Source organism: Branchiostoma belcheri, unplaced genomic scaffold, assembly GCF_001625305.1.
Source record: "Branchiostoma belcheri isolate BF01 breed outbred unplaced genomic scaffold, Haploidv18h27 scaffold1, whole genome shotgun sequence".
Classification (NCBI taxonomy): Eukaryota; Metazoa; Chordata; class Leptocardii; order Amphioxiformes; family Branchiostomatidae; genus Branchiostoma; species Branchiostoma belcheri.
This window is the reverse complement of record NW_017802379.1, coordinates 826,606-839,406: the sequence shown is the minus strand read 5'-3', so window position 1 is coordinate 839,406 and position 12,801 is coordinate 826,606. Positions and strand designations below refer to the sequence as shown.

The window sequence follows — 12,801 nt, the reverse complement described above, 5'->3', positions numbered from 1 at the left end:
GGTGAATTGAGACGTACAAGGCAGACATCCAATTTGCAGGGGCCTAACCAAAGAAAAGACTCGTTGATTCTGTATGATGCAATTATCTCAGCGTGGTGCACAGACAGTTTACCCAAGGCAGGGCCAAGCTTGTGTTCTTTTGACTTGCCACCGACAATGTCATAATAATCAAGCTTTCTACCAGAAGGGCAACTTCTGGGTATAACCTTTCGTTAACAGCCTACTCCCCTAACTATTCCGGTTGTAAATTTTGCTATGTGAAGACGGTATTTTGTACATGTTACATACCTTTTCTAACCAGTCATTCTTTCTCAGAAAGAATTTCCAAACTGTTTTAGTTGTATCAAAAGATTGAAATAGTTCTCCATTAATGGGATATTCACTGTTTAAAATTCTTTGCTGCAGGAAGCAAAGAGAGCAGTGTTGTGTTGGAGCATGGGCTGAATTTTAGCAATGTTGTCAATGTAAATATTGGGAGAGGGTTTGGCAGGCCCTTGTTTGGGGAACACTCCACCGGCCAAATTAGGTTGATTTACTTTCACTACTGAGAGCAACTTCTTCACATTTCTAATCAAAGCTTCCAGGAATTTTCATCTTAATCACAAATTTTTACAAAGAATACATCTTAAGTTTTGGAACTTAGCATATAGATCACATTACATTTGTACAATGATGCAATTTTTTGTTGCTCACTGAAATGTTGAGAGAAAATAATTTTAACACTGAAAGATGCATCATGGCTGTTGATTAATCATGAGACCTATGTCTTATGAAGGTTTAACATACATTGTAGGACTAAAATAGGATTATGGAGTATAAAGGTCTCAGTTCTGACTTCTTAGTCGGCAATCAGAATAAAAGAAATGCATGTTATGTTATTAATTTTCCTGAAAATGTGATGCGTATAGTATGGCCAACTCTTCACAGTTTCCTGCTTGGGTGGTTTGGGGTCATCTTGGATGTTGACAACAGTTTTGCAGTAACAAGCTTGGGCAGATTACACTTTACAATGTACAAAATGTCCAGCATTGGGGAGGGGGGTGTTGTCACAAAAGGGGTGTGGTTAGATGGATTGATCCCTGACCTAGGCAGATGTTTATAAGGGGAAATAGTCGCTTCTGTCTTAGACTCTTTCCATAGACTTTAGTTCTTGATGCTTGTAGTTTAGTTCAGTTATATTCTACAATTTGGGATTTGCAGTTGTGACATTTTATTTCTTCAAGTTGAATCTTTTTAGTCAATGTAGCATTAAATGTGGTTTAATGTCTTTCATTTGATTCTAATATAATAACATTCCCCATCATAATTGTAGCTGTAGATGTTATAATTTGTGTTGTTAATTTTATTATGTTTTGTTTGTTACTAATTTCAATTCAAAGATGTTTACAGGTTTTGCTGTGGGCATTTTTGGTTGTGTTATGGTAATAGTAATGATAATCCGTCTACTTAATAAATGATGTTGTATGTTTTATTTACATTCACAAAGTGCATGTTGCCGAGCAACTTAATCCCAGCATGCATTGCGAGCGGTGCTCGCGACACTGACCCAAGCATGGCACTCCAACGTGACCTTATGAAACCCCGTGTTGTTAATTGTGAGTATGTTACTCCTACCACTGGTCACATTTCATCTGAAGAGACACTGGGGATGTGAAAAATCTGATTAATTATGAGCCATGCTTTGCAACTCGGCTTGAAATACCAACTGCATATGCAGGCTAGGTTAGTGCAGGTAAAGTTGGAGCTATTCAAGTGTTTCCGACATCTACCTGTGCCTAACCTGCACCGATCCATGTCCTGGGTTTATATAGTATCCACATGTAGTATGATGTACATGTAGGAATATGTTGATTTTTATTTGCTGCATTGAATGTTACCACCTACATGTATGAAGATTTTAAAAAATGGCAATGGTTTATGAACAACTTTTTAATGTGATCCATACTTCCTAAATTCTGGCTGGTGCAGGTAAAATTTGTCAGGTAAATTGTAATGCTACTTGATCCAGTGCAGGTATGCAGAAAAAAGTATTTCAAGCCCTGCAACTTGATCCTAAAGCTGGTGTCACACAGCAGTGAATAAAGTACAGATGTATCTCACCCAGCCCAGTTCTGAATTAATTAGACTTTCCATATTCCCAATGTATTTTCAGATGTAAAGTGACCAGTGAAATGTACATGTGGCTGTTTTGTTTCCTGTCAAAGTAGTAGATGGAGTTTGGTGTGTAACAGTAGAGCACTTCCAGGGCTTCTTCTACACAAGTACACGTACCCTCTTTATTATAATGTGATTATGAATGTCATTATAATGTGACCACATCACTACCGTGAAACAAAAAGGTATCACTGTCATTCTTAGATGTTGCTGCTTGGGGTGTACATGTTTGTATTCTTCAAATATAGCATGTACACATGTATATTTGATGTGAGTTACACCTTGTTTTAATCCATCCCTGTCATATTATGTAGATGTAGACTACCTCACTCACCAACACCTTCATAATCGCCTGCCTCGTCTACCTATGTCTGCATTGTATCACTCTTCTGTGACTGTCGGAGCTTAGCATGTATTCTAAACACTTTTATTACTTATAATGGTGTACAGATAGAGAAATTAACAAGGACATAAGCATCATTTTACTTCTTGCTTGTGAAGCGTGTATAAAAAGGCTTACCTACATGTATACCAGCATGTCGCAGAACATACTATGCCTGTGCAAAACCACAGTTTCTGTTTGATATTTGATGTTGCATAAGATATCTTTTCCGACACAATATTTGAAAACTATAAATGGGATGTCATTTTTAAATACGCAATCACAGTCTTCATGGATGAATTCTGTACAATCAAGATTTTGCACAGGCGCAATACATTCTGCCGACATGCTGCCTTTTCTTGTAAGGTACATGTATTTGTCATCTGATTTTAGTAACAAGATTATTTGGTGTGAATCTATCCCATACCTACTTAGGCACATGATGTGGAAAAAGATCCCTCTCTTGTGCTGTTGAAGAGGTGTAATTGGGCAGGCATTTCTAATGAAATTTCACGGAGATTAGCGCAGAAGAAAGTGTCAACATGGCCAGAATAGGAACCCTTTTGTGAGGCTGGCGTTTGCTTGACTGAGCCTGAAGACAGGGCAGTCCTGGTAGAGTTGTCAGACTGTTCCAAGAGAGGATGGAGAATGGGGAGGGGAAGCAGTGAACAAATATGATGTTGTATGGGTCAAAGTGGTATTGATAGCCTGGGTATGCTGGAGAAAATAGCATAGCAAAGCAAAATCTGGATGGTACCTGTATTGGTACTCTATCAAGAGTCAAAAGCTATAACTTATAGTATATTAAAACTCTTTACTTCACTCTTCATAGTCTGAGTTTTGTAGAATGTTACCATTATGAATATGATCAGGCCACAACCAGTAACTTCAGTAATGACAGGTTGCAAATTTTGCCAGACAGTTTACAAATAAGTCAATCAAACTGTTGCTGTCTTCTGTTCCTGTTTGATTGATCAATTACTTGCTAATCAGGTGTTAATTAATTTGCCCGCCTCCTAATTAGAGCTGCTGTGTGCCAGCAGTCTTTGTGGCTGGCTGTGAAAAGAGGTGATAAATGCTTTTATGGACTGAAACTGGCAGCCAATTTGGCATGTAATGCCTTGATCTAATGATAGCGTGATAATCTGTCCAATGTTGTAAGACCACTGGAAGACATCAACATTTTGTACTGGAAAAATTATGCATTGTGATGATGTGCAAGAATATTCATTTTCAATTTTTTTCCAGCAGCTGTAGCAATCAATGATTATAAGTTTTGCTTGCAATTTTCTTGACACATTTAAAACTTCGTCAATCCTATTCAGTGGTATAGATTGAAATTTGATGTGCGAAATATTTTTCTTGGTCTGCTAAGGTTTATACAGCTGTATATAGCCCTCCTCCCACCCTATAACACATGTAAGTGGAACTCAAAGAAACACCAAGAGAGAGAAAGAGAGCAAAACATATGAGGTAAAAGGTTTACACATAAAATATACATGGAAGTAAGTAGCTACAGGCAAAAAGAAGAAGCTGTTGTCAGTGTCAGTGCATCCCCTGTTATTGTTGGGTCTGCGAGGTGGATCAGTGTTATTGTTATGTCTCTCTAGGTTTCCCCCAGTAGGAAAGACAGGTTCCATATGTAATTAGCATCATCTTTGTTCTTTTAAGTAACAGTATTAAAAATGAAACTGTGGTATTAACTATTAAAAAAAGTTGTTACTCAGTAAATGGCAAGAACCAACCAACCAGTGTACTTCAAAGTTGGAGAAGTAATTTGGAGAATGAGGCAACCCTCAAGTCACGTTTGAAACCATCAGGTTTCCTTACAGAATCCAGAGGGAATCTGCTAAGTCTCAGCCTGTTATCTACCTCCCAATTTCTTCTCCTTTCTTGGCACAAACTCTAAGGAGTTGGGTTCTGACCCTTGTGTATGTGTTGATAAGACTGAACAGAGAACTTTTAAGAAAAGCATCCCGTACTTGTCTCTGTCGGTAGGTTTGATCCCTTCCAGGTTTAGTTTGGTGAAAACACTTAACCGTTGACCCTTGCAAGGGGTCATCGTATATCTGCCCCACCTTCCCAGCTAACAAAGGCAGACTTGTTCTACTTTAGCTGTGTTATAGGAACTTTGACTCTGTTATCAAAGGTGAAGAAGTTTTAGAAGTTTGCAAACACTGTGACCAATGTACATGTGTCTTGTACCAAAGGTATCACGTTAAAAACAACCCATATATCGCCACCTAAAACTTTTCCACAAAACAAGGAGGATTTTGTTGAGTAGTATTTACTTTGACATATAAGCGTAGCGGAAAGTCAAGCATGTTTTAACAACTTTTTACACTTAATTTCTTCCAAGGACCTTACAAGGTCACGCTTGCAATGATTTCTATCAAGGCGACCTATATTTCCTCTGGATGATAAATAGCCACAAGGTATTGCCAATTAGCATAAATATTATATGATATGTCTCTCATGTAATATTAAGAGATAACAGCGTGCTTACCTTGATGTTGCTGTGTACCTGCCAGTGGTTGTTGAAGCCCTACTGGGGATAGTTTACCTCTCTTGGGTAGCTGCCCAAGCAAAACAGAAGGGTTGTCTCAACTATTGACAGAAATAAATGACTTCATGCCAGTGAATGTTCGGCTATTGAGTCATATGGATTTTCCCATCTGAACTGGGCTGGAGGAGCGCTACACCTCTACTGCAGCCTGGCGGCTTCTAACACCAGCAAGGAGTTTATCAAACACTGCGAGCCGAACTTTCCGGAAAGGAGTGCAAGCAGGGCCGGTAGAGCCGCTGGTTTCCTGTTTCCAGCCTGTCCCATTGTTTGTAGTGGATTTTTCCCGGGGCTGGGTGGGACACGCAAACCCTCAGGAAGTGAGGAGAAGTCTGGGTAAAAGCTAGACGTTGGGGGAACCTCGAGGAATGACTCAGAACAACATCATGGCTATGGAGGTAGAAGCAGGGTTCCAACAATGTGTGGAGAACTTCGGTAGGTACAAGACTTGTCTTGTCTTTAAAGACATGATTTAAGGAACTGGTTGTGTCTGTCAGCTGTCTTGGATTGAGTGGGAGTAAGTGTAAGACTTTCTTGAAGCAGGAATAGTGTTCAGTTGTCGTAAAGTTTTGATTTAACATTTTTCAGACATATTTGAGATTCTTTGTACTAGTGTCTGAGGAAGTAGACATATGTTCTCCTTGGATGGCCCCTACATGAAGCTGGAATATGCGATGTACAACTTGTACCGTTGTGATCGTCAAAGCGTGTCCACCTGTCATTGAGCTATTTCATGACAGTTACATACTCCCACCTTTTGTAATGTACCTGATATGTGTGTACAGTAGTTTGGTAGGACCTCCCCCCTCTTGTTGTTTTTCCCTGGGACAAATTTGGTGGGCACACGGGGTTTAATGGAGACAAATATTTCGGGGCACCCTATGGTGGTGTCTGCACTCTGTGGTCAAGGGAGCTTTGACTCTTCCAGCATTTTTGCAAACAAAGTGGCTGCCAAATCTGAGGCACGTTTGTCACGCAAGTCTGGGGCTCTATCTACCGAACAGGGGATTGGGGTGGGAGAGATCACTACAGTAGTACATGTACCGTTACGTACCTACCGACTGGCTGGTACTGCTAGTACATGACATGTACATGGCAGGGATTTGAGTTATGGGTGTTGTCATTGTGGTTTTGTGGGATTTTATGTACTAAAGAATTTTATAGGCTTGTATTATGAGGAAATTGGTGCTTGGGTTTGTTGTTAAGTTTATCAACTAGACACATTTTATAGGCAATGATTTAACCTACTTTTAGTGCATAATTAACACTCACATGCATTTGTGGATTGTTCAACTTCAAGGAAGGGGATATGACTGTTTAAATGTCATATCCCCTTTCTACTAAGTGTTTGGTTCCAGCCTATTTCCATGACATACATTGTATTGTTCCAGCAGAGCTTTCTTACATATATATAATTGGCATGTATCTGCTGTCACTAGCTTGTATTACATTATACTTTTCCTATGGAACTGTAGAGGTTGTCTTTAAATCAATGAGGATCTGGAATGGTTTTTTGATGGGTTTAATCTCTAGGGAGACTTTGTATTGTTGCGAGAATTTTGATGTAAAGAACTTTTCAATTACAACTTAGTCTGCTAAAATATAATTTATTGAAAGTAAACAGGTGGTAATCTTACAGCCCAAAACAAGGTTGATCACAAGTTATAGGACTCTATACGTGCCTACCGCCCCCTCAATACCCTCTAGCATTGGATTGCGAGTTTCTGGCTCGGATGTGTCACTTGTGACGTACTGGCAGGTTAGAGAAAACAGGTTTCCTGTTGTTCTTATATGGTCAGGTCTGAACCAGGGAAAGACCTGGCTACTAACGCGTCACCATTCCACTCACAGGAAAGACATTTCAAGAATTTTCTAAACTTCCAACAAATATTTTAAGTTTCTTGAACCTTTTATATCCTTAATAGGATAGTTTTCTTCAAAAATTTTCATTTCTTCTAGTAGAAGTTCTACAAGTAGCAGTATTACATTGATATGTAACATATTTATGGTACTACCTAATATTCATTGTTGTCTGACTTCTGTAACATGATACAGAGATATTGTACTTGACACAATGTGCTCTTAAGTAGTGTCATTACACTAAGAGTGAAAGTTTTTGGAGAGCGGTAGAGAAATAGAACGATACATGTATGATGGGCGACTTTTTTGATTCCCTATTGTCAGTACAGGGTCAGGAAGAAAGTATTTAAAAACTTTTTCCTCATGAAGTAAAATACATGTATATACTGTATGTAGGTTTTACTGAACTTTTACTGTATCAGTCTATATGTACTATAAATGATAAAATATTTTCTTTCGATTGTCTTGTTCACTGTGTTATTCACTAGCTTGAAATATTTTGAATTTGAGTTTGAATTTGATTTGTAAAGGAATAGTACCATCCTATTTTTGAGACTGACTGACAGTGAGAATCCCTAGAGAAATTACAATGTTTAAAACTAAAAGTTGATATATCTACCTTCAATCAAGATCTACAGTTCAATATTTGCAGAGCACTGTTTTTTAACAACAGCAGCCACAAAACAGTGACTGCAGATATTGATTTCTTAGTAAAACGCTTCTGCAGAGGAAGACAGTCAGACTGGGTCCTGCCAAATGATTCACTGTCCTGACTGGTGGGGTACTATAAACTGTGCGACATGTGTGTATTTAGCTTCAGAAATTACATTGTGTATTTATGCCTTTTCCTGGGAAGAGCATCCCTGAGGTCAGGCAGTGTTGATGTTTCTTATGTCAGAACCAAGGTGAAACAGTAACAGAACACAATGATAAATGGGGGGAAGAGAGGCTATGAAAGAACCCAACTGTTCCGTGTTCCGTACAGCTTATTTGTGTGGGCGGCCATGTTTGTGTGACCTTGACAAACAGGAAAGAGTTCATCCATGTTTTCATGCTGGATTTCAGAAGTATTTCCCAGTTATTTTTGGACAGTGCAAGGCTGAATTCCTGACATAAGGTCAGATATAACTGTGAGCATTCCTGTCATGTCATGTCTGTTGTTTGTGGGGAATCTGGTGGTGATGACTGATTATTGTTAGTAACCAGGCAACAAGGGATCCTTGTCTTAGACAAGATGTGTCGGTTTTTGTATCATAAGTTCTTATCAATTCCATTTAGTACTAGTGATGATATGGCAAAAAAAAAACAGGCAGGGAAAGTAAAAAACAAAGATTATATCATTGATACAAGAGATCCTTGTTTTGGACAAGTCATGTGTCAGTTTTTGTATATTAAGTTCTTATCAATTCCATTACTAGTGCTGGTATGGCAAAAAAAGAAGCGGGTAAAGTAAAAAACAAAGATAATATCACAGATATGCTGTCGCTGTTTTGGTTTAGCAAGGAAGTACTGGCAGATAAGCCAATTATGATGTGCATCAACTGCATGGCATTTTTTTCATGATATTTGTCAAGATATAGTACGCTCTTTTCTTATGGTCAAGTTTTGATGATTGATAAAAGATAAATGAATGATTGAATATTTGCATATTTCTCTACATTCATCTTTAACAAAGCCTTTATGTAACTCTAGTGCTTTTTCCTCTTTGGAACTTTCGTGTGAAAGGTTTCAATGCAGAACATGATATACATGTAGGTTGTGTTGCCATGTCTTGCTGTAACTATAGGAAAAAGTGTCTGAATGTAAGATACTAAGAATTCTTGAATTCTTGAATTGTAATTTCTTTTTTCTTCATTCCTTGGTTCTCAGAGATCAGTTTTAATTTCAATACACATATTTCTTTTTTTCTTGTAGTTGTATTCTGAGCCCTAGTCACCAATATCTGATACCGGTATCTCACACACTGAGGTACTGATCATGACTTGTATAATATTTGGTGGCTGGGAACCAAGGAAAACTTTGGGTGTGGTGCAAGCAAAACCTTTCCCTATAGCTTATATGATAAAAGTTATTAACTTTGTACTAGGCCGAACTTGTACCTTGAGTTCTGCATACAGAAGTACTTCAGGCCAATTAGGACAACCCGAATCAGCCAGATCTCTGATTTTGCTTACTTACACTACAAGTTACAGGTTGTACATGTAATTTGTTGCCAAGTTACAATGTATATTGATGATTATGCAACAAGCTGACTTCTTCCGCTGTGATTTAGATTAACGTAGGTTCATATGCCGGAGCTTGCATTGAATGTCTTGAATGTGATGACAACCATGATATAGTCTCGTTATCGTACAGTACTGATGATACTTGTAACCTCCCCACAGATGCACTATTAGCTGACCTTGAGCAGACCATTCCAAAAAGGCCGCCTTACCCACGGGAAGGGCTCGACCACGACCCGGCGCCACCGGTCCCCCCGCCGCCTGCGCCCGGAGCGATAAACGGGACAGCTGACAACGGAGCAGACTTTCCTCCTCCACCGTCAGAACAACAGGTATAGCCAGAGGTGTAGCCCTGTTAGCGTAAGACTAAGAATTAGAAAGATAACATATGCAAGAATCTGCAGGGCTCTAAATACTTGATTTCCCTTTTCTGCAATATGATTGATGCTACTGAGACTACATCACTTTAGTCTGCAAATTTGCAAGTTATTGGTGTTGTTTTCTACAATCTCAAAAATTTTTCTGCTAGTTGCAGGTCTGTATTTTGAGCCCTGAAGATGTTTGTGTTGTCATTTGTTGTCCTTCAATGTCTAGCTGTGCTTCTTTGATAAGTCTTGTTATCAGCAATCAAATCAACCCCTTTCCTTCCTTCCCCTGTGTGTCTGTGTACAACAGGAAGATTCACATTTTCATCATTTCCAGTTAAAATGTCAACTTACCACAGTAACAGTATAACAGATGTCTTTTTATAGAGCCAAGAACCTTTTTTTTCATAACATGTTACCTAGGTAACACATAAACAAGCAATTTACACCAACAAAGTTTTACACCAATAAATACTGACTTCAGATAATATGTCATATAGCTTTCGGTGTACTGTTTATGTTGGAAGAAAAGGCCTTGGGGAAAAAAGTTGTCATCTTTAATTAAGCGACTCCCTCTAAAAAACATGACCTGTAACATTAACATATCTTTGCACTTGAGAAGTGCCAGGTCTGAGACTCTGCAGAGATGGGATGAAATATTGTCTCCTCGCCCGTCTGACACTAAGTCTATTGAAAAACTTGGGCTGCCTTCCCAGAATAGTTGGGAAGAAAGGAGCCGTCAGTTGATGAATGTCCACTTCCCACATCGACTTGTCACTGATGTATGACCACCCTCCCCACCTCACTGAGAGATCTGCCCAGCTAGAAATTGAACACCAAATCCTCGCACCCTGCTGGTCCAAAAATCAATGCTTGTTCAGCACTTCTGTAGGAAAGAACACAGGCAGTCGCCGCCGTGCTATTGACTCTAATGGTATCACTGATGAGACAATTTGCCCTGCAATACTTAGATTAGTAGGCTGGGGCGAACGCGGTCCCTTAATGACCGATTCGGTAGTAATAAGCAATTAATGTTAATGATATTGTGACTGAAGGCTATATTTGAGAGGTCTGGAGCGTGTATAACAGCTTGACTCTTATGGCGCCTGTGATCACACTAAATTGCTACTTATTACACGAATCACCCCTCAGTTGGCGGTATCTCAACCAACCCGTGTATTAGACGAGAACTTGGGGGGTTTTGCCGAGATTCGACATTTACTGTTATTGGCCTGTAGGGTGCTTTACGAGGTGTCTACAAATTCCAAGTTTCCTGCCTGTGAATTATTGATGTTGTAAGATGTAGTTTGTTTAACACAGATCATGGTGACAGTATTTTAGGCCGGGTGAGTGAGGTTGAAACCGTATGGAATGTCTAGAAGAAGAAAAAATTACTTTTCAATATTAATCTCACCAAGGTCTTAGTAATCTTGCTCATATTTCACACTGACATTTATTAGTTATCATGATCAGTCACTGTTACAGATACTTGCACAGTAATTTTTTCAAGGTGCAAGTGCTTAAAGTTTGAACTTGAACAGACCCATCATTTTCATAGATTTTTTTTTCCCCAAACTTTCACTTATCAACTTATCTTTTTGGATGTGTTCTCCCTTGTTTCCCTTACTAACTCGATATACCTTTAAGCACTGTTACTGTACAAATGTACATGTAGACTTATAATTGATATGCTTAATATGATTTTCTTTGCACAAGTAGTACAGTAGTATCCTATATTTGCACATCACATATGGCTACTCTTTAATTTAAATATACTGCTGGTGATTTCTTTTTACTCAAGATTTGCTATTCTTGTAGTTGTAGATTTGGTGTGTGATCCTTCTCACCTGTAAGCCCTGTCATACACATAACTATCAACACCTTAACAGTTTATAGTATGATCCAAACTTACTAAATTCTGAGCAGTGCAGGTAAAATTTGTCTGGTGCTGGTTATTCTCAATGTTACCTGCACATTTCTCAAGCTCTACTGTCAATTCTGTCAAAGCCTCATTGAAAATCAAAGTGACAAAAAAGTTCTGTTAGAGAAACTTTAAACTAAACGTGTGTGACAGTGGCTTGAGGTATGCCACACCTGAAGTTCTCTCACCTGTAGAAACTAAAGGTGTGCAGCGTGTGATTCTTTACTTCACCTGGGTTTCTCCCCACAGTTAGCAGACTCCCTGCATGAAGGCCAGTTTGCACATGTTAGCAACTCGCATGCCTCCTCCCCTCACAACCCAGGGCCTCCCACCTCACCAGTGAGATCAGCTTCTTGTTTCTTTAAAACAGGGCTGTATCTTTGCCAATCCCAAAATGCAACACTCTCCTGATGTTTCCTAATATCCCAGCATGCCCCAGTCTGCTGGTTGTTTCCTAATATGGACATTTTGGAAGGTTTATAGGATTGGTTTAGATACAGCTTCTGTTTTTTTTCTTTATTCCTTTTCTCTTTCTTTTTAATCAATTTTTAATCTATAATAATTTATCTTGTAATTTCTTGGTTAACGTTATTTTATGTGTAACATAATATTTTATGACATGAAGAGTTGAGCAGTGAATTCAAGATCTGCTTCACTTTTCAATTCTATTGAATGTTAATTTATTTTGTTGGTAGTTGTATATATTGTGCCAAGTACACAGTGTATGATATTGATAGTCTGAATTGTTTAATGTAATTTTTCCGTCATGTTTGTGAATTTCAATGTCAGCAAAAACCCCGAGAAGAATATCTTCACATTCAAGCAAGATGTCAGGGCCATTTTGAAAAGCTGAGCGATTTTGAGATCTAAGTTATATGAGATTCAGTCAGCGACCACTTTCAATACATTGCTCCATTGCCTTTCTAGTAAATTCTACCATCAAAAGCTGCTGACCGTGCCTGTACGATAAAAAGAATCTTCACAAGCAAGATGCCAAGGTCATTTTTAAAATCTGATAGATTTTGAGATCTAAGTTATATGAGATTCAGTCAGCGACCACTTTCAATACATCGCTCCATTGCCATTCTACCATCAAAAGCTGCTGATTGTGCGTACACCATATTTGAAAAGAAAGCCATCCCCAGCCCACACAAGGACTATTGATTGAGCATTGGGTGATTGAAGTTGGGCTTGTGCGGTATGATTGCCCAGAAGCAATGTTATCACGGTGTAAATGAACCTTTAAGCACCAATATCGCACCCTTCCCGGACCAGGTCAATATGGACCTGCCACCAACAACTTATCAAACAGCCCGGTGCACCCAGGCAATCTG

General features: G+C 38.9%; 1 protein-coding gene across 1 annotated transcript in view; it reads left to right on the top strand.

Moving 5' to 3' along the window:
• The window catches only part of LOC109464298 (paxillin-like), a 31,139-nt gene that overhangs the window by 9,696 nt on the left and 8,642 nt on the right, over positions 1 to 12,801 (top strand). Inside the window, exons 2-4 of the mRNA XM_019761254.1 lie at positions 1,487 to 1,595; positions 9,344 to 9,513; positions 11,717 to 11,806. Of these exons, the coding sequence (XP_019616813.1) occupies positions 1,490 to 1,595; positions 9,344 to 9,513; positions 11,717 to 11,806 (366 nt within the window). The 5' untranslated portion in view covers positions 1,487 to 1,489. The remainder of the gene's footprint in view (positions 1 to 1,486; positions 1,596 to 9,343; positions 9,514 to 11,716; positions 11,807 to 12,801) is intronic.